At 46.1% G+C, this 23,327-nt stretch overlaps 1 protein-coding gene and 1 long non-coding RNA gene across 3 annotated transcripts in view; one reads left to right on the top strand and one right to left on the bottom strand.

Moving 5' to 3' along the window:
- Positions 1–1,544: 1,544 nt before the first annotated feature.
- Positions 1,545–23,327, bottom strand: part of GMEB2 (glucocorticoid modulatory element binding protein 2) — a 41,560-nt gene continuing 19,777 nt past the window's right edge. The window contains exons 3-10 of one of the 2 annotated variants that reach the window (XM_054046346.1): positions 17,956–18,053; positions 16,301–16,428; positions 14,246–14,349; positions 11,792–11,949; positions 9,772–9,843; positions 8,711–8,848; positions 6,016–6,138; positions 1,545–5,729 (exon numbers count right to left, since the gene is read on the bottom strand). In XM_054046346.1, coding sequence (XP_053902321.1) covers positions 5,080–5,729; positions 6,016–6,138; positions 8,711–8,848; positions 9,772–9,843; positions 11,792–11,949; positions 14,246–14,349; positions 16,301–16,428; positions 17,956–18,053 — 1,471 coding nt within the window. In that variant the 3' untranslated portion in view covers positions 1,545–5,079. Of the gene's footprint in view, positions 5,730–6,015; positions 6,139–8,710; positions 8,849–9,771; positions 9,844–11,791; positions 11,950–14,245; positions 14,350–16,300; positions 16,429–17,955; positions 18,054–23,327 lie in introns of those variants that run through there. The other variant, XM_054046347.1, reaches the window with a different exon arrangement.
- Positions 19,012–22,311, top strand: LOC128847026 (uncharacterized). The gene is made up of 3 exons (XR_008446831.1): positions 19,012–19,143; positions 20,780–21,167; positions 21,837–22,311. It is a non-coding gene; the product is annotated as an uncharacterized LOC128847026 (long non-coding RNA).

Raw genomic sequence — 23,327 nt, forward strand, 5'->3', positions numbered from 1 at the left:
CAGGCTGGAGCCTGGGCTCTACGACCCTGCAAGGTGGGAGGGTCCCAGAGCTAGAACATCTACACTGCAATTAAACCCCTTTGAGCCTGAGTCAGCTGGCATGGGCCAGCTGCAGATGTCTAACTGCAGTGTAAACATCCACGGATGTGAATGGAATGACTCTCAGGGTGAGCGGGACTGGGCCCTGTGAGAATGGAGGGAGTTTCAGGAGTGTGGGTGGGAGGAACAATGCAAACAGACTGTGCTGGCCCCACACAATTGTCAGCACGCCTGCTCTGACTCACTTGCACAGGGCTGGGTGGTTTGAACCAGCCCTTCCTCCTCCTCAGCATCAGTTATAGAATAGCAACGGGCCTGTGGGTGAAGGGGGAGTGTGAACAGCCTGACTTTGCTCTGTGCTGGTAACAGATACACACCCCAGTCCAGCGGGTGGAAAATAACAACCCCCAACAAGGGAATGCACACACATCTGGTTATTAGCACCATTTTGCTAGGAACCAATCCCATCTCATTGACTTTAATCTTAAATGGGACTTGGAGACTGGTTGCTAATAAGCAACATGGTTTTGGAAGAAAGGCTCCATGATAGGCAGGTTTGTAGGGCTGCAACTAGAGAAGGAGGCACTGAGACCTGCTTTCCCAGGCTGTTGCCTCGCTAACCTGCCTGGAGCCAGCACTCAGCGGGTCCCAGTGCTTCCTCCCCTCAGTGCAGCCTCACAAACCTGCTTTCTGCTCATTAGCAACGACCAGAGAATAGCCATTTTTTTTTTGCTGGAAACTGAGGTTTGTTAATAAGCCGAATCTACTGCAGTGAAGAAAAGGGAAGAGCACCGATTCCCTCAAGACACCAGGACTTAGGTGTATTTGTCCCTATACACTGAAAAAAAAAAAAGAGCATGCCATGAAATATTAGAAAGCTGGTGACTTAAGGGCCTAGCATCCATCAAGCCAAGACAACCCTTTTACCTACCAGGCACATACTGTTTAAAGACCATTGGATTTTAGCCAGTAGCTCCTAAATCACACTTTGGTGTGTAAATCCAGACAAGATCCTGCCTATTGTCACCCAGATATACACATACAGAATAAATGAATGTTAATGGAAGTCATACATATGCATTCTGGGGGAGAACAGACCTCTCCCAACCCGTCTATCTTTTATTCCTGTTTGTCTTTTGGCTGCTGTGCTCTGGCAAGCGTCACAATATGCTTCTCTCTAGCCACACCTACCGGCCTCAAACGGAAGTGCTTCAATAAATTTTAATCTCCATATTGCTTTATAGCTCCATACATGCTTTACAGAGTTTACAACTGTATTGCCAAAATATATATGAGGAAAACAGCAGTCTCCTGACAATCATTAACAAAAATTCCTCTCACACAACACTTCACAGGCTTGGGTATCTCATATCCTTGGGAAAACATTACAAAATCCTCAACACAGCAAAACAAATGAAGAATCCGGATTGAATTTCCTGGAGTTGCTAGTGTCTGGCCACTAAACAGTTCAGAGCTTCCAACAAGGCGAGAGCGGGGATCAGATACTGAAGCAAATTTGGTTTAATTGGTTTTAATGCTCAACAACCTGTATTTCTTTATGCTCTAGATGCATACTGTTGAACCACAGAGGTTGCAGACCCACAAAATACTTCCTGCGCAACATCCTGGCTTCATGCTGCAACATTTGCATAGTGATTCAGCATCTGTGTGTGACATCACAATTTAACAGCCTAATACCGTAGCACACAAGAATACACCCTGAGATATTTAAAAGTCAGCGATTTAAGCCCTAATATCCATCATGTCAAGCAACTCTTTTACTGACTGGGCACCCACAGCTTAAAGATCACAACGTAATAATGTCAGGATGTCACACTGGGATTGTTTAGTGGCTTGGTGATGCTATTTAACATAATCTCTCCCTTCCCTTCCTGGTGAAAGTATGTGTGTTTTCTTCCTCTACTTGTACCCAAATGCTTAGGAGCAGGGGGAATCCAACCATGCAACTGCCTTTATTCCCCAGTCTCCAATGGGGATAGGGGACTAGCTCCCCACACATTGGAAGGCCATCCCTTCCCTCCACATAATGGGCAGTGGAAAGTGTTCCTGTTGTCTCCATGCTGCTTGCTGTTGGAGATACAGGCAGTATTGATCAGAACTCCAGGTTCATAAGCAGCAGGCTAAATACCACATGTGAGAGGCACACAAGAGACATATGTGCTTCCTATGATTATTTCAGCTGACAAGACACCTTTTGCTAAAGAGCACAAGATACATGAAAGGTCCCCAACATAGTTAATAGCTGTGCTGTCTCTTTCAAGGCATGGGAGGATGGGGTTGCTAGTATTTCTTTACATCTTCTGCCAAGTAGATCTATGAGCTTCAAGCTGTTGCTTCAATGGGGCCTGAACTCAGTAAAACAAGAGCTAGTGATTCCTGAACCGTATCCCTGTGGCTGATTCCTGAACCACAGTCACCTGCTAGGTACTTCTGTTGCTTGTCCCTACTGTGCCGCCTCCACCCCCCAGACAGAGTAGGGCCCTTTCAGTAACTAGAGGGAAGGCAGCATAGGGCTCAAGTCTTTCATCTTGCAACTTCATAACAAGTGGCACGCTCCCACTTCCTACCCCACCCATCACCAACCCTAATTTCTTCCCCATTTCCACCAAGCACCTCTCTTGTCTACAAGGGCACAACTGCTTTCTCATAGGAGCATCCTAATTCCACCCATTACTGAGACCACACTCAGCAGCATTTCCTAGCCAAGCTGGGGAAGAGAGACAACAAAAGTGAAAGGTCTTTTGAGGGTTGTTGCTTCCCATCCAAAACAGTCGGTTAGGTTTGCATGGTTTTGTCATAAATGTTTCCTGCCTCCTGGAGTTAAAAGCATCAACCACAAATAAATCCCTCTATGTAATTAATAACAAATCTTGGGCTAAGCTTCTTTTCATTCACAAAATGAGGTGATGTCAAGGCTAGAATTCTGGAAAGCCCTGTTCTGTTTGCTGGCAGACTCCTGCCCTCTCCACCACTCGAAAGAAGAGGAGAAAGAAGACTCTCCTCCTATAATTCAAATTCTATTTCTTCATTTATTAAAAAGCCCTAACACCTTTAAAAATGCTAGGTAAAGACATTAACAATAACATGCCTTCACCCATTCTTAGAGTTTTATTAGCACCAACATATGGAATTCCAGGCTGGCCTAGAAAAAACAGTAGTAAAGAAAGCGTAAGGGGATGCTAATCCCAAATCTAAAGCTTTGCCACTATTAAATATTTCCAAAGGTTAAGGCAGCAAACAAAGGACGTTTCTTTCCTACCAAGCCCCCAGTCTAGGTTTCCAATGACATTCCCTTCACTTTGCTAACACACCAGTCTATGCTCATGTGAGGGAAAGCACCCTTGGCTTTCTCCTACCATCACAGCACCAGGGAAATAACTTCCTAAGATATAACCTGAAACAGTGTATTGCCAAAATTTTGGAAGGATTGGCAGTATTTCTTTGCAGGCGTGTGTGGAGGGCATGGGGAGAAGAGGAAGAGGATTCTGTTCATTCTTGGAGCCAGTTTTGTGCTTTAGCTGTAACAATCAGACACAGACAAGGAGATGCAATAAGCCAGCAGCACTCTTTCAAAAATATTTATTAGCTTATTAAAGTGACCTGTTGTTGCTGCTGCTGCCAGATCAAGTTGATAGAAAACCCACACTGCAGGAATCCAGCCCCTTTAACACTGTCTCTAGCTGAAATGTCACTTTCACACACACACACACTACTTTTACAAAAATAAGGACAGTAGCGAACCTCTCAGCGAGCTGAATAATCAAAAGAGTATTTGATATCTGAATATTCTATTTGCATATTCAAACCTTGCAGCCCACAAAATATCCTTTTGGACGCATTGGGAGGGGACAAGAACACCCAGCCACACTAGATAAGGCTCACTGGCTAGATGCTTCTGATAAGAGGTTAGCAGAGACATGGAGACGATTAGATTCCACAGTTAACATCTGCTAAGATGGAAGAAGTTCAGATGTCTCTTAGTGCTATTATTTAATTGTTTTCTCTGCATACTCAACAGTACAACTGTGCCCCTGGATATCATCTTCACAACCAGAAGGGCCACAAGAGTTTCCTTTTTTTAAAAAACCCAAAAGAACAGATTTTTGAGAAAACAGAAGGAGACCCTAAATCCTCAGAAGATACAGATTTTTCACACCTGTCCCTGGATGGAATCAAAAGCTTTAATAACTGTCCCCCCTCCCCCTCTAAATGATCAGACTTGGGAGACCAGCATCTCGCTCACAATGAGGAGACTGCACATTTGGTAATATTGAGATACTGCATTTAACTACCCAAACCCAACATTATGTGCAGAAACCAGCAACAAGGGTCACTTGGATCAGCCCTGTGACTGCCACACATCAGAGGACCTTCCCTGGTCCAAGGCTGCTTTATCTCAACTGTCATGCACATTCTTCATGCCCAGTTATGCACTCTGTACCGGCCCACCCTCCAAAACACCAGCTTCCCAAACTGCCCTCTGCTGTGAGGGGGAAGCAGCAGATTCCCTAGTATTGTTGGCCTACATGCAGCATTGAATCATGCCAGAACTCAGGAGTGCCCCTTGGCCACTTACCCCTTAGGTTCTGGTAAAATGCCTCATCATCTATTGTTTCCTTAACCTTTCGCTACTTTCTGCTCATTCCCTGTTCTCAGGCCCTGCCCACATCTGCTTCTCTTGACGCTCTGTTCCAGCTGAGATGTCTAGAGACGATTCAGAGCTAGTGAACTAGACATGAAGATAACATGTGTTCCAGGAAAACACGGGAGGAAAGTTTTATATGTAAACTGGTTAATGGGTCAGTGCGATTCATTTTCCCCCCTTTTTTGGGGGGGTCTCTCTTTTTCCCTTTCTTTGGCTCAAACCTCATTATTACTCCTTTTAGCCAATCTACCTCAGAGTCTCAATTCCCTGTGCCCTCTTTATACTGTTCCCTCTTCCCTCAGCGCAGGCAGAGAAAAGGCAGCTCAAGCCAGAGTACGTCACAAAAAAAATGTCCCTCCAGGCAAGTCCCCTTTTCATTTCTGCTCTGGCTCTTCTGCCACTGTTGTCACCTCGATGGTGGTGGTGTGTTCGTCCGACGCCGTGGCATCCTCAATGGCGCTCGACGGCACCGTCACAATCGTGCTCCCGCTGGGAGCCATTTGTGTTACGTTCTGTATGGTGGTGCCTAGTCCCGGGAGGGTGAGCAGCTGAAAAGGGCTCACCACTTTCACCACAGTGCTGCCATCTTGTATGGCTGCCGTGCTGAGGACTGTCAGGTTGGAAGCATCAGGATGGATCTCAACGGTGTTGGGGAAACTAGAGCCTGAGGAAGCCAGTACAGTGTATCCTCCCAATAACGGAGAGGCTGGGGAGCTGGCTGAGGGAGCCTGAGAAGTACTTTTCCCAAGCACTGAGGCTGGAAGGGCAGACACCACTTTGCTGAGAGGGAGGTTGGCAAGCTGCGAGACGGGCACTCCTGGGGCCAAGGCAATTTGTGCTGATTGGGTCAGGACTTGAGAGGTGATAGCAGCTGGCCCAGAGGTGGCCCTGGTAAGTCTGGGGCGTTTTAAAGGTGCTGGGATGGAGACTGGAGTCAGAGTCATCAGCACGTTGTTGAGATGCTGCGATTTGTGCTTCAGCTCCTTTGCTCGCTTGCGGTGCTCGTCACATTGCTGCTCCAATGCTAAACACAAGAGACCGTAGCGAATGTTAGTACGGGTACTGTCCAACCTCCACCTAGCATAAGCTTCCCAGTGGCCATCTTCCTAGTTTTAACAGCATAGTAACAACTGAAGTACAATAACCAAGGCAATGTAGCGAATTCTTTACCATCATTCCAAGGTAAACTGATCTAGCATGCATTGGCTTAGCAAAAAAAAAAAAAAAAATCTACTTTCCTACACAGAAAAACTCCAGGACAGTATCAGCGATGCTAACAGAAGAGACACTGAAATTCCAGTTGGGCGTACCTGCTAAATCCCGTGTGTATTGTTCTCTTGAGCGATCCATCTGGCACTTGTGGCTAGCTAGAACTTTCTTTACCAGGTCCAGCATGCCGAAATTCTGGACTATGTTGTTGAGTAAGACAGCATCTTAAAACAGAAAAATAGATACTGATCGTTGAGGAAAGAATCATTCCCTACAGAAAGAATTTACCTGTTTCTTGGTAAAAACACAGATATGCCAAAGCAGCAGTTCTCAAACTGTGGGTCAGGACCCCAAAGTGGGTCGCAATCCCATTTTCATGGGGTCACCAAGGCTGACGTCAGACTTGCTGGGGCCTAGGGCCAGGGCCGAAGCCCGAGCCCAACCACCTGCTGGATGGCGGGGCTCAGGTTACAGGTCCCCGACCTGGGGCTGACGCCCTTGGGCTTTGGACCTCCCACCCAGGGCGGTGGGGTTCAGGCAGGTTCAGTCTTCAGTCCCCCTCCTGGGGTCGTGTAGTAATTTTTGTTGTCAGAAGAGGGTTGCGTTCCAATGAAGTTTGAGAACCGCTGCGCTAAAGTGACGTAGCCAAATCTGTTTTAGGATAATGCAAGAGGTCAGAGCTTAAGAATTCATTAGTATTTATGCTTAAAATACTGAGACAGGAAGGGTGGGGAGAAACATCAAGGGGTGATTAAGAGACAATAGTCCTTTCTTCCCAAACAGAGATTGATAAGAGGTCTCAGGACACAAACTAGTTGCTATCTGGACAGCAAGCACTGCTGACAGGCTGACCAAAGCGTGGTCAGAGGAGAGAATTGCTTTCACAGGATACAAGCTAGAAGCCTTTTTCTCCCCCCTTTACCAATGCTGAAAATGCCTTCTCTAGCTCAGTTTATGGGAAGCATAAATCTAGATGAGTTTAGCAAACAATTACTTTTATTTTCATTCTGTTTTCTCAGTGCTTGTATTAAATCTTGTGGTTAAGATGACTGTTGTCTGAGTAATTTCACACAGACATTCCCAAAGGAAAGAGAATCCCATAACTGAAGGGCAAAGAGTTTCTCAAAGTGACACTGCCCCTCAGTCTCAGTGAAGTGGCAGGACAAGGTGTGCTGTGAAAGGCCATGGCAGGCAGAACACAAGGAGAAAAGCTCAAAGATTAAGGAGGACACGATAGCTGACAGTAGTGTTGGTCCCAAGTCCCAGACATTCCAAAATATGAAGCAGTCATATTAAATTATTTTTATTTAAATTTATTTTTTCTATATTCAGTGACAGGTGTGAGTGGGAATGACAGTCAGTTTCCTTCAATCTCAGACTACATCACATGGTGCATCACCTTCTAATGATGCAGCGCAATGAACTGTAGAAACTGGCTCAAATTAGCAGAGCATGTGCACAGATGGCAAAGCCAGTGGGAATCTGTTTGCCAACTACTGGAAACAAATTTTTACCACAGATTGCATTGCAGATTCTAAGGAAACTGGCCACAAAAAAAAGCAGAATATTCAGAAGGTACTGCAACTATTTTCCGAAAAGAAAAGAAATTACACATGTGAATGCACAGTGGGAGAGGAAGCTGATTAGGGGTGCAAGAGTAGGTGGGAACAGGAGAAGAGGGGTTTGGTGTGCAGCCAGGGGAGGGGATAAATGGGAATGGGTGGCAGGGGAGGGAAGAGCGATTGAGGGGCTCAGATAAGGGGTGGGAGGAGGTACTGGGGAAGGGAGAAGGAAGGGGGTTGGAGAATGTGAGCAGTAGCAGAGAAGATGGGGATTAGTCCTCAATTCTCCCATTCAGTGTGTGCTGGGATCTGTGGGAGCCTTACACCTCTGCAGAGGTCTGAGCCCCTTTCCCTGCCTCTGTGTGTTCTGGGATCTAGGGGACTTTGAGTGTCTTTCCCTGCCCCTCCATGTGAGCTGGGATCTGGGCTGGGGGGACTGAAGGTAACCATGTAAACATCTGAACTCCATAAGATGAATAGCTAAAATACATAACATGCATGGGGAAGCGGGGTGTGGCGGAGGGGCCCGGTTTGAAGGAGGGGCAAACTGGATGGACATGGCTAGGGAAGCCTGGCTGAAGCAGGGTCAGAAATCTCAACTGGAGGGGTGTAGTGAGAGTGGGCCCAGCTCAGTGTACAGCCAAGGTATACACAGCTCAGTATATAACCAAGGGAGCATGTGGCCCTCTAGTAAACTGCTGCCCGTGATATGTGTACACGGCAGCACAACGCAGGAGATGGCAAGGAGCAGCTTCTTACATGTTAATGGCTTCTACATTACCAACTAGTGGCTTAATGGGATGGTGCACTGGAAGTGCTGCGGGGAGGAGGTTTAGGTGGCATACTGCATGCACATGTGAAGGGTTATAAAAGGGTCTGAAGTGGCTGTCAAATCCGACAAATGGGATACTCTGTAGGGAGAAGAGTCTCAATACTTCAGCGCAGGTAGTGCTTGTCCACTACAGTAACAAGGCAGAGTGGGAGTGTATTATGGGTGCTGTGGGGCAGTGCTCAAGGAGGGAAGAGTTAAAGCTGTGTGGGCATTTACCTTAACTGTATTTCCTGGTTTTCAGAAGACCGAGTTTTGCTGAACTCGACGTTCTGAGAGGGCATGAGCTATCACCCAGCAACCTTAACTCTGCGTTCACAAAGGTTTTTTGCCATTTAATAATAATAATAATAATAAACAAGACACAAAGATGTTGCTTATTAGCTCCTGCAATTAGGCTCTTACCACTGAGCTGTAAGGGAGGATCCTGGACCCGCTGCTGTAAGCCCTTCATGGTCTCCACAAGCTCCTGGTGAAACTCTTCAATCACTTCTTCCAGCAGCCCGGCATCCTTCAGACCTCGCCAGAATGCAAACGTGTCATCTAGGGGAGCAGCAAGCATAAGAGAGAACCTCAGAGTGCCAGGAAAAGGCAGTGGGGGGCTGAATGACTGATATGTCACCAGGCCTTATTGTGAGGTAAAAGGGGTGTGCACATCCAGCAACCCTATCGAAAGGCAGGAGCTCACCCTAGACTTTGCTCTGATGGGGTTTGAAGCAGAGGACATTCTACCTCTAGGCAGGTGGGGATGGGGCAAAACCCAGTATGAACAGGCATCCCGAGGCAATGGGGGAAAAGCCAAGTCAATTGCGTAGCTTTCAAGGAAGAACATACTTTCCCATAATAGTCCCCCCCCCCCCCCATTCCCCATATCACACAGGACTGATGCTGCCCAACAGGGCAAAGAAGCTGCAGAAAAATCCTGTGAGTCACTTTGAACCCTGAGCCAGAAGGACTGAGGCAGAGCTCCTCCTAGGAGTCTCACTCACTTCTCTTCCACAACCCAGCACAGGCAACTGGATGCAGCACCACAAATCCCTATCTCATTTGAGTGTCAGATGTTATCCTCCGTGATCCTCCCTAATTCTGCTGAATCAGAGACGCATGGGAGAAATCTCAGGACTCACACCCAGGTTCCTCTGAGGGCAGTGGCCAGAATTTGACCCATGCTTGGGTATTCGGATACTTGGAAGCAATTTCATGCCAAGACGACTTTGTGGCCACACTGCAAACACAAAGGACTTAGTCCTACACTACAATAATCTAAAGCTATGGCAAATAAATACCATGAAGATCAGGCAGCTGAGTACGGGAACACCTACAGGCAGAAACAGTTTTCCTACTCACCCTATCTTTTCTTTCTCCTCAACCTTCTCCCCCTACATCCCTTTCAATATAGGTAGCTCACATGGAATATGACAGGAGATATTGACAGCATTGTGTCTTGTGGTTTTCCTGAACTGTACCTCCAATGCTAGTGGTCCAATCACTGGCTTCCTCACAAGTTTCTATGGTGATTGTAGCAGGAGATCCATTTACTGCAACCAAGATCGAAAAGGAAAAGAAAACACAAGTCATGGCTTCACAAGTCTTGCCACATAGCGTCAGACTGTCCCTGCATTATACACCCACTCACTATGTTACATCCAAGAAAACAGGCAAGTCCATGCAGTACTCAATACTGTATGAACTTATCTCCTCCAGCTGAAAGCCAAGCAAACAGAGACTCTGAAGTGGGATTAAAAGTCACATGAGACCATTGTTTACTTTGCTTACTTTCCATACAGCTGGGCAATACCTGGGCACTATTTACACAACTCTTGCAAAATTCTCTTTGCATCGGGAAGAGTAATTTCTTTATTATAATAATAATAATAGAAAAATTAATGTAACAGAGGGCTGGCAAGTAGAATTTGTATCTGGTCTGGTAAGTGTTCAGGGCAATTACCTGGCTTGCTGCCAATCTACAGGACATGGAAGAGACACAAAATTCTTAAGAGTCTGCCTCTGACCTGTGGTTTGACAGGCCTGAAAACTGAACTGACCCAGTCATTCCTACAGATAATACACACTGGGATACTGTTCTACCCTGGCTGCCTCCAGCGTATATGACTGTGATCATACTCCCGCCCAGCCACTCATGTGATCTCTGCTCTCCACAGCCCTTTCCAATCTCTATGGTACTGTTACTATGGAGATGAAGGAGTCACATGTCAGTTGAGCTGCCAGGAGGATGTCAAGCTGCATGCAGGAGCTGTACAGCTTAAAATCTGGGCCAGAGATGCAGTGATCATTCTGGGAGCACTAGAATGCTCTCCTGAAAGACAAGCAGTTTGTAACATTCTGTAGTTTTCAAATAATTCTTTCCCTGAGGAGTTTGTTCCTTCCACTCTGCAAATTTGGTTTTTCCCACTTGTGCCAAATACAGCCTGACACCCACAGTGAGGAAACATCCTGGTTTGCACGTTAACATCTTGGATTATATTAATAAAACTGATCACAGCGACAAGGGTTAGAGCCACGCTGTGGGGCGGAACTACCACTGAAATAAACAATGGGTTACACATATACAGCAACCATAAATACTAGCCCAAAGCATGGAATTCAATTGTTAAATGCTCTGGGCAGATCCAGCACAAGGGTACAAAAACAATTTTTGCTTTTCTCCTGCAAAATCTGTGGTTATCAGATTTTTTTTCCCCTAAGTTCTCAGTGGCAAAAGGATTTGCAAATATAACTATTTAGAAATAGGAGCACATTTCCACAGAACATTCCCTGCTTAAGGCAAATCAAATTCAGAACTTAAACTCTAAAGCAATGTCCTTTTAAATTCATTGTTGTAACCTATTTGTGTGAGATCTGATAGAAATTTGTAGCATTCCATGGCTGCATTTAATCTTTCATCAGACAAAGCAATAAATAATTCAGAAACAGAGCCTTAAATGAAAATATCTAAATTATTCAGAAGGAAGTCAGTTGCCATCTTTGAAAGAAAGTGCAATAAAAGGGGCCCCAAATCCAGCATGCTGTGACAAAGGAATCATGCTCATCTCTGCAGCCTACTGCCATGAACACGGAGGACAGCTAGCAGCTGATCAGATGCTGGCGCTGACGGATGACCACATCACAGGGGGACTACTGCGTTCCTGCAGATTATCTGGAGGTCACTACTTGGCTATGCAGCTCCTAGTAAGCCAGGATGCGGTATGGGTAACTCTTTAGAATGAATATCATTCTTACAGATTACCCAAGTGATTTCCTTCCAGGCAGCTACTGCTCTGCCATGCAGCGTTACAATGGCTGCTTCTGCATAGTTCCAACATGGGAGACCCAGCAACAGGGGGAGGGGGAGAAGTGAAGGAGGAAAAAAGTAACAAGAAAAAACATGATAGAGACAACAGTAACTGCATTCATAAGGAAGCAGTAATTAAGCTTTGACTCTTAAAGAGCCTCAGTAGCGAGGGCTGTGGAAAGCACTCAACATACCGTCTGCAGAGGCAGGGGTGAGAGGAATATACTCTGTTGACGTCTGGCTGGTCAGAGACACTCTGGCTCCGGTCAGGTCAATTTTAGTGCTTCGGCAGGTGTTTGAACAGACCTTGGTATGTTGGTAGAAATCCAGCTCTCCAGAGTCCATGATCTTCCTGCAGCACAAGGAATGAGCGTGAGTACACACTTGTATCAGTATGTCACAGACTCAGTGAGACAGATAACTGAAAAACAGCTCCCGTTCTGAAGTTTTTAACTGCATTTCAAACATGTGAACCTCTCAAAACCCTGCACGAATTAACTCTACACTTCAGCTTCTGCCCTTCTTTTCCCTTAAATTTAAGACGATTCTGACTGGCCTGGTGGAGATGAAACAGAACATGAGATTGCCCTGCAGGATAATCAACTGCTGAAGTGCCCTCAGGACTCCTGCTCAAGGGGCCAGTAAAGATCAGAGGGACTGGCAGAGGTAATGGGCCAAGAGTTGCTTCTCTTTTCTCCCTATTATCCAATTCTTTTGGGAACATGAACCAAATTAGTGGCCCATAAATGACAGTGCGAGTGTGAGTAAGAAAGTCCACTCTAACAGGAAGAGAGGGGAAAAATTGTTTACCAACAAGACGAGCATTTAATCCCCTTCTATACAGCCTTTACATGTGAGTTTAGCAACTATACCACTCACTAGAGCTGAATAGCATGCTAATACATTGTGAATAGGGCAAAACTGTGTGAATACCCACATTCACAGATATATGCCAGCACTTTGAATACAGGAAGCATGGTGGGTGTCCCTGAGTTGATAAGCAGGAGGTTAGAAGCGCTGATGGAGAAGTTAGTCAGATTTATTGGGAACCAGGTTCAAGCACACAGAGTTCTCTGCCTACTGGCTGAATGCCCCATGGAGGGGTCAGTTAGAAGATAATATGCTCAGCTGAGGAAGGGAGAGAAAGTGGAAATTAAGCCACAATGGGCTTCTTTTGACAAACTCCAGGCTTAGTTATCAAACAGGAAGAGGAGTGAGCAAAGGACAAAGGAAGATCTTAATCTGGTCCTATTGGACATCTAATGCCAACACATGCCCCCATCATCACAGAACCTCTATAAAGTATGGCACAATGACCACCTCAAATTAACAGAGAAATAGCAGGAAGTTGGTTTCCCTTTATCACCCATTCATCTACCCCGCATCCTGGAGACTCTCCCTCAGTGTAAAGAAGGGCTGGATGTCGCTCCTTTTGAAATCTAAAAATGAGGCATCTCAGCTCAGCAAAAGGACATTGGCAAAGTTGCACAGATGGTCTCCTCACCCCCAGGTAGTGAGCATGCTGCCTCTATAGTACTCTGAGCCTCTGCTGGCTGGAGACAACATCTTGGATTGCTGGGCTCTGTTTGCCACTAGGTTACTGGGCTGGCCCTCACACATCCTTTGTAAACAGGTTTTGTTCCTCAGAAGAGCAGCCTTGCCAAAACACTGATGTATTGGGTTACAACGACCAATGAGTAAAAGCTGATTAACAAGAATACGAGAGCAGTTTGTGTTATTGCAGGAGTTCAGGGGGTGGGGCAGCCTTGCTATGAAAGGAGTGTGGAGCCATTGACAATTCTGCGGTAGGGGAGGATTTCTTTTTGCTTCTGACTATGGATGAAGAAACAAGTGGATTTTGGTCAGACAGACGTCTCGAGCTGGTGCTCTGGGAGACCATAAGGAAAGGAATTTCTGTAGTCAAGGCCAGAGAAGAGGAAGGTACAAATAAGCATTTTGGCAAAAAAAGTGGTTTAAGACAGACATAACGTAACAGTTTGGCTAGATTAATCTCATGCAGCAGGGAGTGCGGATTCAGTAGGTGGCATTCTTCTCTCAATCAGTGATGAACCAATGCTCTGGAATGGTGTTCAGGAGTGCTCTGCTGCACAAGTTCTGTCTTTTAGAAGAGATGTAAACAGCACAGTCTGACAACTTGTGGCCATTAAAGATCTCATGACTCTATTTGTAAGAGGAGATGGGGTTTTAGTCCTCGTCAAGTTCCAGATAAGGAAATTAACGTTTGCTTTTCCAAATCTCCCCTGCCTTTCCAACTGGATAGTGTATTCTCTTTACTTCCTGTTCTAAAACTGTTGTGCGCTATTGCTGTGTGGCTGTTACATAACTGCCATGCACCGCCTAGAGGCAGCTGCATATCACATTGTTGCCCTGGGACTATGACAGGTAGTGACAGTCCCTCATTTCTTAACCACCTCTGCCTACCTGCAACAAGGAAAACACTTACATAAACCTGATCACTGGATGGATAGACAGTTATTCGGACAAATTTTCAGTGTATTCAGTGGCACACATATCCACTCAGTCGCTTAACAGCTGTATCAGAGCATGCGGAACATCCTCCGGGATTCTCCCGGAAAGAAGAAACCATGGCCATCCATGCACATATACAAGCAAGCAAAAAGACTAACCTGAGCATGATCCCATTCATCCGGATTGCTCGCTTCCAGTCCTTCAGGGTTGACTTGCCAGCCAAGTGGACAAACTCTTTGGGACTAATTAGGTGATCATCATACTGCAAAGGGGAGAAATGCAACATGGTGTGACGCAGCAGGAAAAATGTGGACTCGTTCCACATGAGAGGACAGGCATATGTTATACCAGGGTTCATAAACTGTATTTAGCATTGTGCCCAGTGACAGAGCAGAACGACCCTGATGGCCAACTTTTAATATTACTGTTAAAACCAAAGCTGGGCTTATACCAAAACTCCTGATCTGAACAACCCCAAAGTTTGATAGGACTCTCTGGGCTAGGCCCCTCTCTAGTGAAAAATCACCCACCAGGATATTGTGATTACACTGAAATATATCCTAACAGGAGCCAAGAGTCTGAACTTTGGCAGAAATTGGTTTCAAATTCTTCTCCTAGCCCTGTACATACCACAAAGCATCGGACAGGAAGGCCATACAAGATCCATTCTAATGCGGCTTGTGCAAAATAGAATTTGCATTATAGTGTGCTGCTCCATACCATGTGCAACTAAGCCACTATTTTATTTAGCTCTCATCTGCTCCCACTAACTATCAAGCAGACTAGTGACAAATAACAGATTGCTCCCACCCACCATTAGTATCCAGTCTTCCTAACCCCAATGGTCAACCCCACAAAGCACCTCAACAATGACTTGACTAGAAGAGATGCTAAGACTCAGGCTCTTTGGCGGCTCAATCTTTGGCCTCTGCAGAGTTAGTCAACAAGCACAATTAGTGCCAACGACAGCAGCCGCTTTTATGATGGGGACATCTGTCCCCCTGGGAACTAGATTGAGACAACCAGCATATTTCATATTGAATAGTCATGTGACATCTTTCCCTCATTACTGACCGGGTGGATTTGAATTGGTGACCTAGGACCCCTACTGAACTAGACAGTCCTCCTTTAATAAACCTTCTATGGGGAATTCCAGTAGGGATTTGACACCTCCAGGGCTCTTTTCATTCCCTCCTAGGTTAACAAGTAAATCTGATATTTCCAATTGCTGCATGCCATGAACCATTGATCTATAACAGGAACCAGAGTCAAGTGCAAAGAGGAAGCTGATCTCCGGTGGTAGCAGGCACAACTGATCTGCTCCAGTCTCTATTGTTTGCTTTGGAGAGAGAGAGACATGGAAAGATCCATCTCGCCAAGAGGAGGGGGAGAGTAGGCCATCTCGTCAAAAGCTCTCTGGCAGCGCAGCCTGAAAGCAGATCCTTCTTAAGGGACAGATTATTGTTTACCATTGATGCCTTACTGTGTTATCATTAAACACATGTTCTGGGAATGAAAAGTGCCCCCCACTCCTCCACTCATGAAGAGTTTTTTTCATCCCCAACCATCTGGGGTGGAAAGAGTGGAAACAGGTCAATACCATCTTTATCAAGAAGGTTTGCATCACCGTATCAATTTCTCTTAAACTGAGCTGATAAAGGGAATGTCTAGGTTTTAGAAAACTGCTCAAAGGCAGAGCCAGATTGAAGTTGAAGCTCTAGCCAGAGCTGCTCAGTTTTCCTATGAAGCACTAAGTCACAATAACAGACTGCATGAAGACAATGGTACTCAAAATAGTTTCCTCTCCTTTCCCCTTTAAAGCAGGATCTCAATTTAGTTATAACAGAGCCCTGCTTCCTGGCACAGTCAAAACTACATATGGATGGAGTTTAGCAAACAGGTAGAGTGATCTACCATAGCAATAGCACTGGAATGATAGATTTCATTAGCATTTGTGGTACTTATTCTCCTTTCTGGGCCAGGAGGGTAACCTAAGAGCACACCTCTTATCTCCATACATGCGGTCCTTTCTTAGGGACCTTGTGGTTTGAGCATTGGCCTGCATTGGCTTGCTACACCCAGGGTTGTGAGTTCAATCCTTAAGGGGACTATTTGGGGATTGGCCCTGCTTTGAGCAGAGGGTTGGACTAGATGACCTCCTGAGGTCCCTCCCAACCCTGATATTCTATGATTCTAGAACACTGTACCCTCACCTGGACACATTTCACATTAATGCCTGGGCACACGAACTTCCTCCATATCAGGTTGGCTTTACTATCTCCGCAGGTGATGGGATAAACAATCTCAGCCTCCAAGCTGTCCTCCTCTTCAGCCATCTTCACTTCTCACAGGGAATGAGAAGGCAGGGATCGGGGCGGGTCAGAAGGAAAATGAGTTACAACTATTGATTACTGTCAAGAGTTAAAGACATTTTGGGACAGAGTTTTAAAGCTTGGGAGCAAAAAGAGAAGGCAGGCAGGAAAACCAGGCTCTTCAGACAAATTTTTAGCCAGCCTTCAATACCAAGCAGCCATTTGAGACAGATGATATAGTCACACACATTATTATGGTGCAACTGTCTATTTTCAAGGTGGTGGGTCTTGCACTGTTCCCAAAGGAGGGCTTATAAGCAGGTAATCATGTCTTTTGCAAAATTAAACACTTGCAAACCCACTTCAACTCAGTTGGTGAATATTTCCTACCTGCCTACACTGGAGTGAAGCCACAGGAACATTCCAAGATACAAAAGCATCACTGTCCGAGCCCGAGCATCAATACTTTATTACAGGGATCAGAGAGTTTTTGGGAGTCACCATTTTTATTACATTGAACTTAATCCAAATAATGAAGAGGCCAGCAAACCCCAGGGAGACTTTCCAAACTAAACTGGTTTATGCCACTGCAGCCCAATTGGCAGAGACATTCTTACAATTTTTGAGTCATAAATTCGTCGTCAGGTTTCAGAAGCAAGCGGTAATGCTCTTGTAAACAGACAATTTGATGATCCCATGGCTGAACTATGGGCAAAACATATAGGTAGCAGATTGAATGGGGAATAAATTCAAGCAATCCCACTCTTAGCCAGGAGAGGGCAGCAGTGTGCTATGAAACCATATCTGACCAAAGCAACAAAGAGTCCTGTGGCATCTTATAGACTAGGGGTTGGCAACCTTTCAGGAGTGGTGTGCCGAGTCTTCATTTATTCACTCTAATATAAGGTTTCGCGTGCCAGTAATACATTTTAACGTTTTAGAAGGTCTCTTTCTATAAGTCTATAATATCTAACTAAACTATTGTGGTATGTAAAGTAAATAAGGTTTATAAAATGTTTAAGAAGCTTCGTTTAAAATTAAATTAAAACGCAGAGCCCCCTGGACTGGTGGCCAGGACCCGGGAAGTGTGAGTGCCACTGAAAATCAGCTCGCGTGCCGCCTTCGGCACGCATGCTATAGGTTGCCTACCCTTGTTATAGACTAACAAATGTATTGGAGCATAAGCTTTCGTGGGTGAATACCCACTTCGTCAGACGCGTATCTGCCCACTCTCCCTTTTGGGCTTTCTCACCTTCCTTTTTGTCACATGCAGTTAGGAGGCGGGATTATGGCTCTACTGTTCTGTTTCTTTAAGCAAATAACAGCTACAGTGATGCCTGCAGGAAATGTGTGAAACCGTGATCTGATCCTGAAGGTGTCAGTCTGCCTGCTCTGCAAGGAGGCTCCTGGCCTCTCACTGGCAGTGTGGTGTGCTCCCAAGCAGCGGAGCTAGGCAGACCTGCAGCACTCAAACCCTCAAGCAGCAGGACTGCTGATGCTGCAAAGGTGCCATGAGGAAGGTTGCAGTAAAGGCCAAGGCAGTACACTGAACCTACCTAAGACAGCTTCTTTCAGATGTGTGGAAGCTGTGAAGGCAGCAGCGGCTGCAGCAGCTGCATTTTCTGTCTCCAGGGTGTCTTCATTTAGGTCGCCACTGGTAAAAGAGTTGGAGATGGAAAGTTAAGGAATTTAGATGAATCATTCCCATTTCTGATCTCTGGAGCGAGCGCTATTTCGAAGGTCATTTGTAAGACACTTTGGTGTGAGCCAAAATATGTCCCCGTAATCCCTAGAAATGCAGATCTCTTTCCTCAAGAAAGTATCCATTGGCAAAAGGTAAGTTCTCTTTTCCTCACTTAATTAAAAAATTGGAGTCTGATGTTGCCGACTCCAGCCCAGTACAACAACACTTGTGTGATCCCTGTGCTGCAATTTCCTGATGCGCTCATAGGAAGCTGGCTATTTCCCTCCGCCAGCACAATGGAAATCAAAAGCAGACTGTTGCCAGTCACTGGCAACCTCTTTTAAAAAGATTCCCAAAGGAAGCAAGTGGGCAACATTCCTCAGCTGGCTGGAGGATGGACTAGATGACCTAATAGGTCTTATTTTCCATCTCTAACTTCTATGGTTTTATGCTTCTTAGGAGTAGGACCCAAGACGGCTGGAAGAATAGTAGAGTATTTCATTAAAGCTTTTCCCCCACCCCAATATGGGTTAGGCAAAACAAGGAGGAAAGATTAACAGACTTTGCCTGGAAGCAGGATTAGATTACCTTTGTTTCTGAACTTGAGTGAATCTTGGTGACATTGGAAAAATGTGGCAGCAGCATGGTGTGGCATGTCAAAAGTATCCAGTGTGATCAGCACCTAGAGTAGCTGATCATTCTGAATTGATGGATAGACATTTGGCACGTCATTGTACCCCAGTGAACTTGCTTAATGTTAAAACTACCAGTTCATATTGAATGGGAAAAGAAGAAGGGGCAAAATAAACATAGAGGCCCCATCTACACAGGACTTTTAACCACGATCTGGAAAACTGTGCTTAAGCATGTTTTAAACTTGGTTGTCTGGGTTATAACTAGTTCTGCCAGCTGATGAATGAGAGCAAATTATGTCCAATTATTGTGTCTAATGTGTTTTATCCTAGGGGGAGAGCAAGGCTAGAAGGACTCTAAACCTGGATTGAATGCAGTTTGATCCTGTCCATGTTGACAGATGAAAGGGCTTGAATCCATACACCCGGTGAGCATAGGGGCCCCAAACCATGAATTTCTGCAAAATTTGTTTTAAATTAAGCTTTTAGACCTTATGGTTTCAAGGATAATTCTGCAAATGTGAACCAAATGCAAACCAAGGCAGTGTTGCTTCCTGAGTCTGGACCCAGACAGCTCCAGTGCCTCTGCTGCTGCTCAGTAACTTTGGCCAAACTTCAGAGAGAAATAAATAAAACTGTGGTCAGTTTCACTGCTTGTTTTCAGAACCTAGCTGTGCAACTGTCAAGGGCCATGTCAGTGTCACACTGCTGCTGCTGGGGAATGGTTTATGCAGCAGTAGAGACAGGAACTTTACTTACTCACAGGGTAGGAGGATCCAGGAAATGGAGACCTAAGGAAGGAGTAGTGAAACCTACCCTGCTTGCAACAACCAAAAGACTCTGGAGGAGCAAAAAAACCAGGAATCTCTTCTCTGATCCAACAGTAAGAGGGAGGCATATCTTTCATTTTATCTACTAACCAGAGGCTGATACGTAAGATGGCACCTCCAAGCAGGAACTGGTTAGCACCCTGGTAGAAATCCCACCCAGCCACTGGAGGAGGAGGCAGGAGATGCTGGGCTTCTAATGGAAGTGTTCCACCTGGATCTCACAAGTGGGGCCACACCTCCTCTTGCCATCTCCTGGCACACAAATGAGTTAAACTATGGTCAGCCTGATTGTTAAACATGGTGAAGATAGGACTGGAAGGAGAATGAAGTGTGTGTGTGCATGCTGGAAAGGGAATACTCATACGTTCTGCTTTAAGAAAAAAGGGTTAAAACAAACCTGAGAGTTATGGTTTCAGAACACGGTATGCACATGGGCGATGTGCAGAAGTTATCTTACAATACACATTGGTATTTGGGGATAAATCTAAAGACCAACAGAGTAGCTCATGTCATTGCTGTTCCTCCCCACTCCTCCCAGTCACTTAGAGCAGAAATTAAAGTAGGAGCTGCTAGCTTCAGCTCTCTCCATGCCTGGAATACCTGCACTTGCAGTGATGATGGAAGTCAGAGCCCCTTCTAGGTTTCAGTTGGCTCATGCATCACTGGAGAATTGCAGGGACATGTTCAATTCTCTCTGCTGGATACTTAGGCCTTGTCTAACTACGGAGTTTTGTTGACAAAAAGCAGCTTTTGTTGACAAACCAGTGAATGTGTACACAATGCAATGCGACTTTTGTTGGCAAAAATGCCGTTTCGTCAGCAAAATAAAACCACCCAGACGAGAGACAGAAGGCTTTCTGGGCAAAATTTTTGTCGACAAAGTGCCAGTGTAGACACCATGCTGGATTTTATCACTCTAATTGGCCTCCAGGAGGTGTCCCACAATGCCCAATTGGACCGCTCTGGTCACCAGTTTGACTTCCACTGCCCTGCAGCCAGGTAAACAACCATGTGCCCCTCCCCCTTAGAAGCCCTGGGAATTATTGAAATTCCATTTCCTGTTGGCTTGCCATGGAGGGGTCTCATCGCATCTTCCCAGGTGACCACGGCGGGTTATCGCAGCAAATGCTCTCCCACTTGGACCACTGCAGAGCTGCTAGATCTGATCAGTATTTGGGGAGAGGAAGCTGGGCAGTCCCAGCTGCGTTTGATGTATGAATTTTGATACTTACAGGCAGATCTGTCAAGGCTTGTGCGAGAAGGGCTACGAGCGACATGCTGCAGTTCAAAGTGAAGATAAAGGAGCTGAGGCTGGCAAGGGAGGCAAATCGTTGCTTCGGTGCTGCACCTAAGACCTGCCAGTTCTATAAGGAGCTGGATGCTATCCTCGGTGGCAACCCCACCTCCACCACCAAGAGTCCCGTGGATACTTTGGAGGGAACGGAGGCGGCGGAAAGAGAATCTAACCCAGAGGACGAAGTCATTGATGAAGAGGTGGAGTTAGATGATGGTGTGAGGCTCCCGGGGGCTAGGCAACCAGGAACTGTTCAGCACTCCGGAGTTGTCTAGCCAGTCTCAGCAGTTGCTCTCCGGTGGGCAAGAAGCAGGAGAGAAGATGCCTGGTAAGTGGCTGTGGTTTGTGTCGTGCGGAGGTGGGTTCAGGGCATAGAAATGTGGGAGGCTGGCTGTGTTTCTGTGTGCTGCACATTTCCCTGTGCAGCTAATCATTACGGTGGAACAGGGAGTTGATGCACACTGAGATCTCACAGGAATCCCCCAGAGAGATCTCTAGGAAAGGTTCCTGGAGGTACTCGGCAATCCTCTGCCGAAAGTTCCTTGGCAGAGCAGCTTTGTTCCTTCCCCTCATTGTAGGAAACTTTCTCGCGCCATTTGGCAATCACTTATTGGGACCAAAGTGGCACATAGGCAAGCTGCGTAGGGATCAGGATGGAAGCCACAAGCATGTAGTAGATGTACCCTTGCTTCCCTGCTTACCCTCAGCAGTGACATATCTGCTACAATGACCCTCACCTGTGGAAAAGTGTGGGAGAATTTTAGAATTTTTTTCTTGTTGGCTGCACCGGAACCCTTGCGGAGCACCCTTTTCCTCATGTAGAGCGCCCCCCGCAGCCAACACTCACCATGCTTTGGGTGTTTGCCAAGATATGTGCTTGCCAAGGGTCAGTGAGAAAGTGATTGTAATGTTACCAGAGGTGTATTTTACTGAAATGTGTCAATGCTGTGCATGAACTTAATCATGCTTCTGTGCATTGTTCCTTGTGCTTCGGCAGATGTGGCCTTCAGGAACACTCCGCACATACCGGCCAAGCATCTCCGCCAGATAAGAAAGTGCCCAAGACGGAGCAAAGAAGACATTCCGGGAGGTACTGCACTTCTCCAATGCAGAGAAAAGGGAACGCAAGGAGTGGAGGGAAGTGGAAAGGGAGGACAGAAAAGAAAATCAGGAGTTTGTAAAGGACGCTACTGAGCATATGATTAAAGTCATGGAAGAGCAAACACAGATGCTGAAGTCCTTAATAATCCTGCTTACTGAGCAGATGCATGCCCGCCTTCCCCTGCAGCACTTTCAGAACTCTTTCACTCCCCCCAAACTCTGCCCACATAGTCCTTTCTGGGAGTTCTCGGTTTCCCCTCGGACAACTTTCAAAATGATAGCTGGACATACACACAGCTTTGAAAGTCTGCCCTTCCCTGGTACCTCCTTTCCCACCAAGTGCGTGTGGTTTCTTGTTTAATAAAAGCAAAGTTTTTGAACAGTAACTCATCGTTATTTGTTTCCTATGAATTGAGATAGCAGGCACTACCAATACATACACAGGCAGTGTAATCATTTGCTTACTGGAATGTAAGACCCCAAATGTCACCATTGCTTCTGAGGAAAACTACATGTAATGTAACATTGCAGCACCAATCACTGAGATATACATTACTGGTTCTCATTTTGAAAGTGTTGCCTCAAAGCCTCCCTGATTCGAATTGCCCCCCTCTGGGCCCCTCTGATAGCCCTGGTATCCGGCTGCTCAAAATCAACAGCCAAGCGGTCTGCCTCAACACTCCACCCCGAGCAAACCTTTCACCCTGAGCTTCACAAAGATTATGCAACATGTAACATGCGGCTATGACCATGGGAATATTATCCTGATTGAGGTCTAACCTGCCATAAAGGCAGCGCCAGCGCGCCTTTAATCTGCCAAAGGCACATTCCACTGTCATCTGGCACCTATTCAGCCTGTTGCTGAGCTACTCCTTGCTGTCGTCCAGATTTCCCGTGTAAGGTTTCATGAGCCGCGGCTGTAAGGGGTAGGCCGGGTCTCTCAGGATCACTAGGGGCATTTCAACATCCCCCACTGTAATCTTCTGGTCGGAAAGAAGGTCCCCGCTTGTAGCTTTCTATACAGGCCGGTGTTCCTGAAGATGTGTGCATCATGCACCTTTCTGGACCACCCTGCGTTGATGTCAGTGAAACGTGCACGGTGACCCACAATAGCCTGCACCACCATGGAGAAATACCCCTTCCTATTGATGGACTCCATCGCAAAATGGTCTGGTGCCAAAATTGGAATATGCGTGCCATCTATTGCCCCTCCAGTTAGGGAAACCCATTTCCGCAAAGCCATCCACTATTTCACGCAAATTTCCCAGAGTCACAGTCCTTTGTAGCAGGATGTGATTAATTGCCTTGCACACTTGCATTAACGCAGCCTCAACGGTCGACTTCCCGATTCCAAATTGATTCATGACCAACCGGTAGCAGTCTGGAG

This window comes from Malaclemys terrapin, chromosome 12 (genome assembly GCF_027887155.1).
Source record: "Malaclemys terrapin pileata isolate rMalTer1 chromosome 12, rMalTer1.hap1, whole genome shotgun sequence".
Lineage (NCBI taxonomy): Eukaryota > Metazoa > Chordata > Testudines > Emydidae > Malaclemys > Malaclemys terrapin.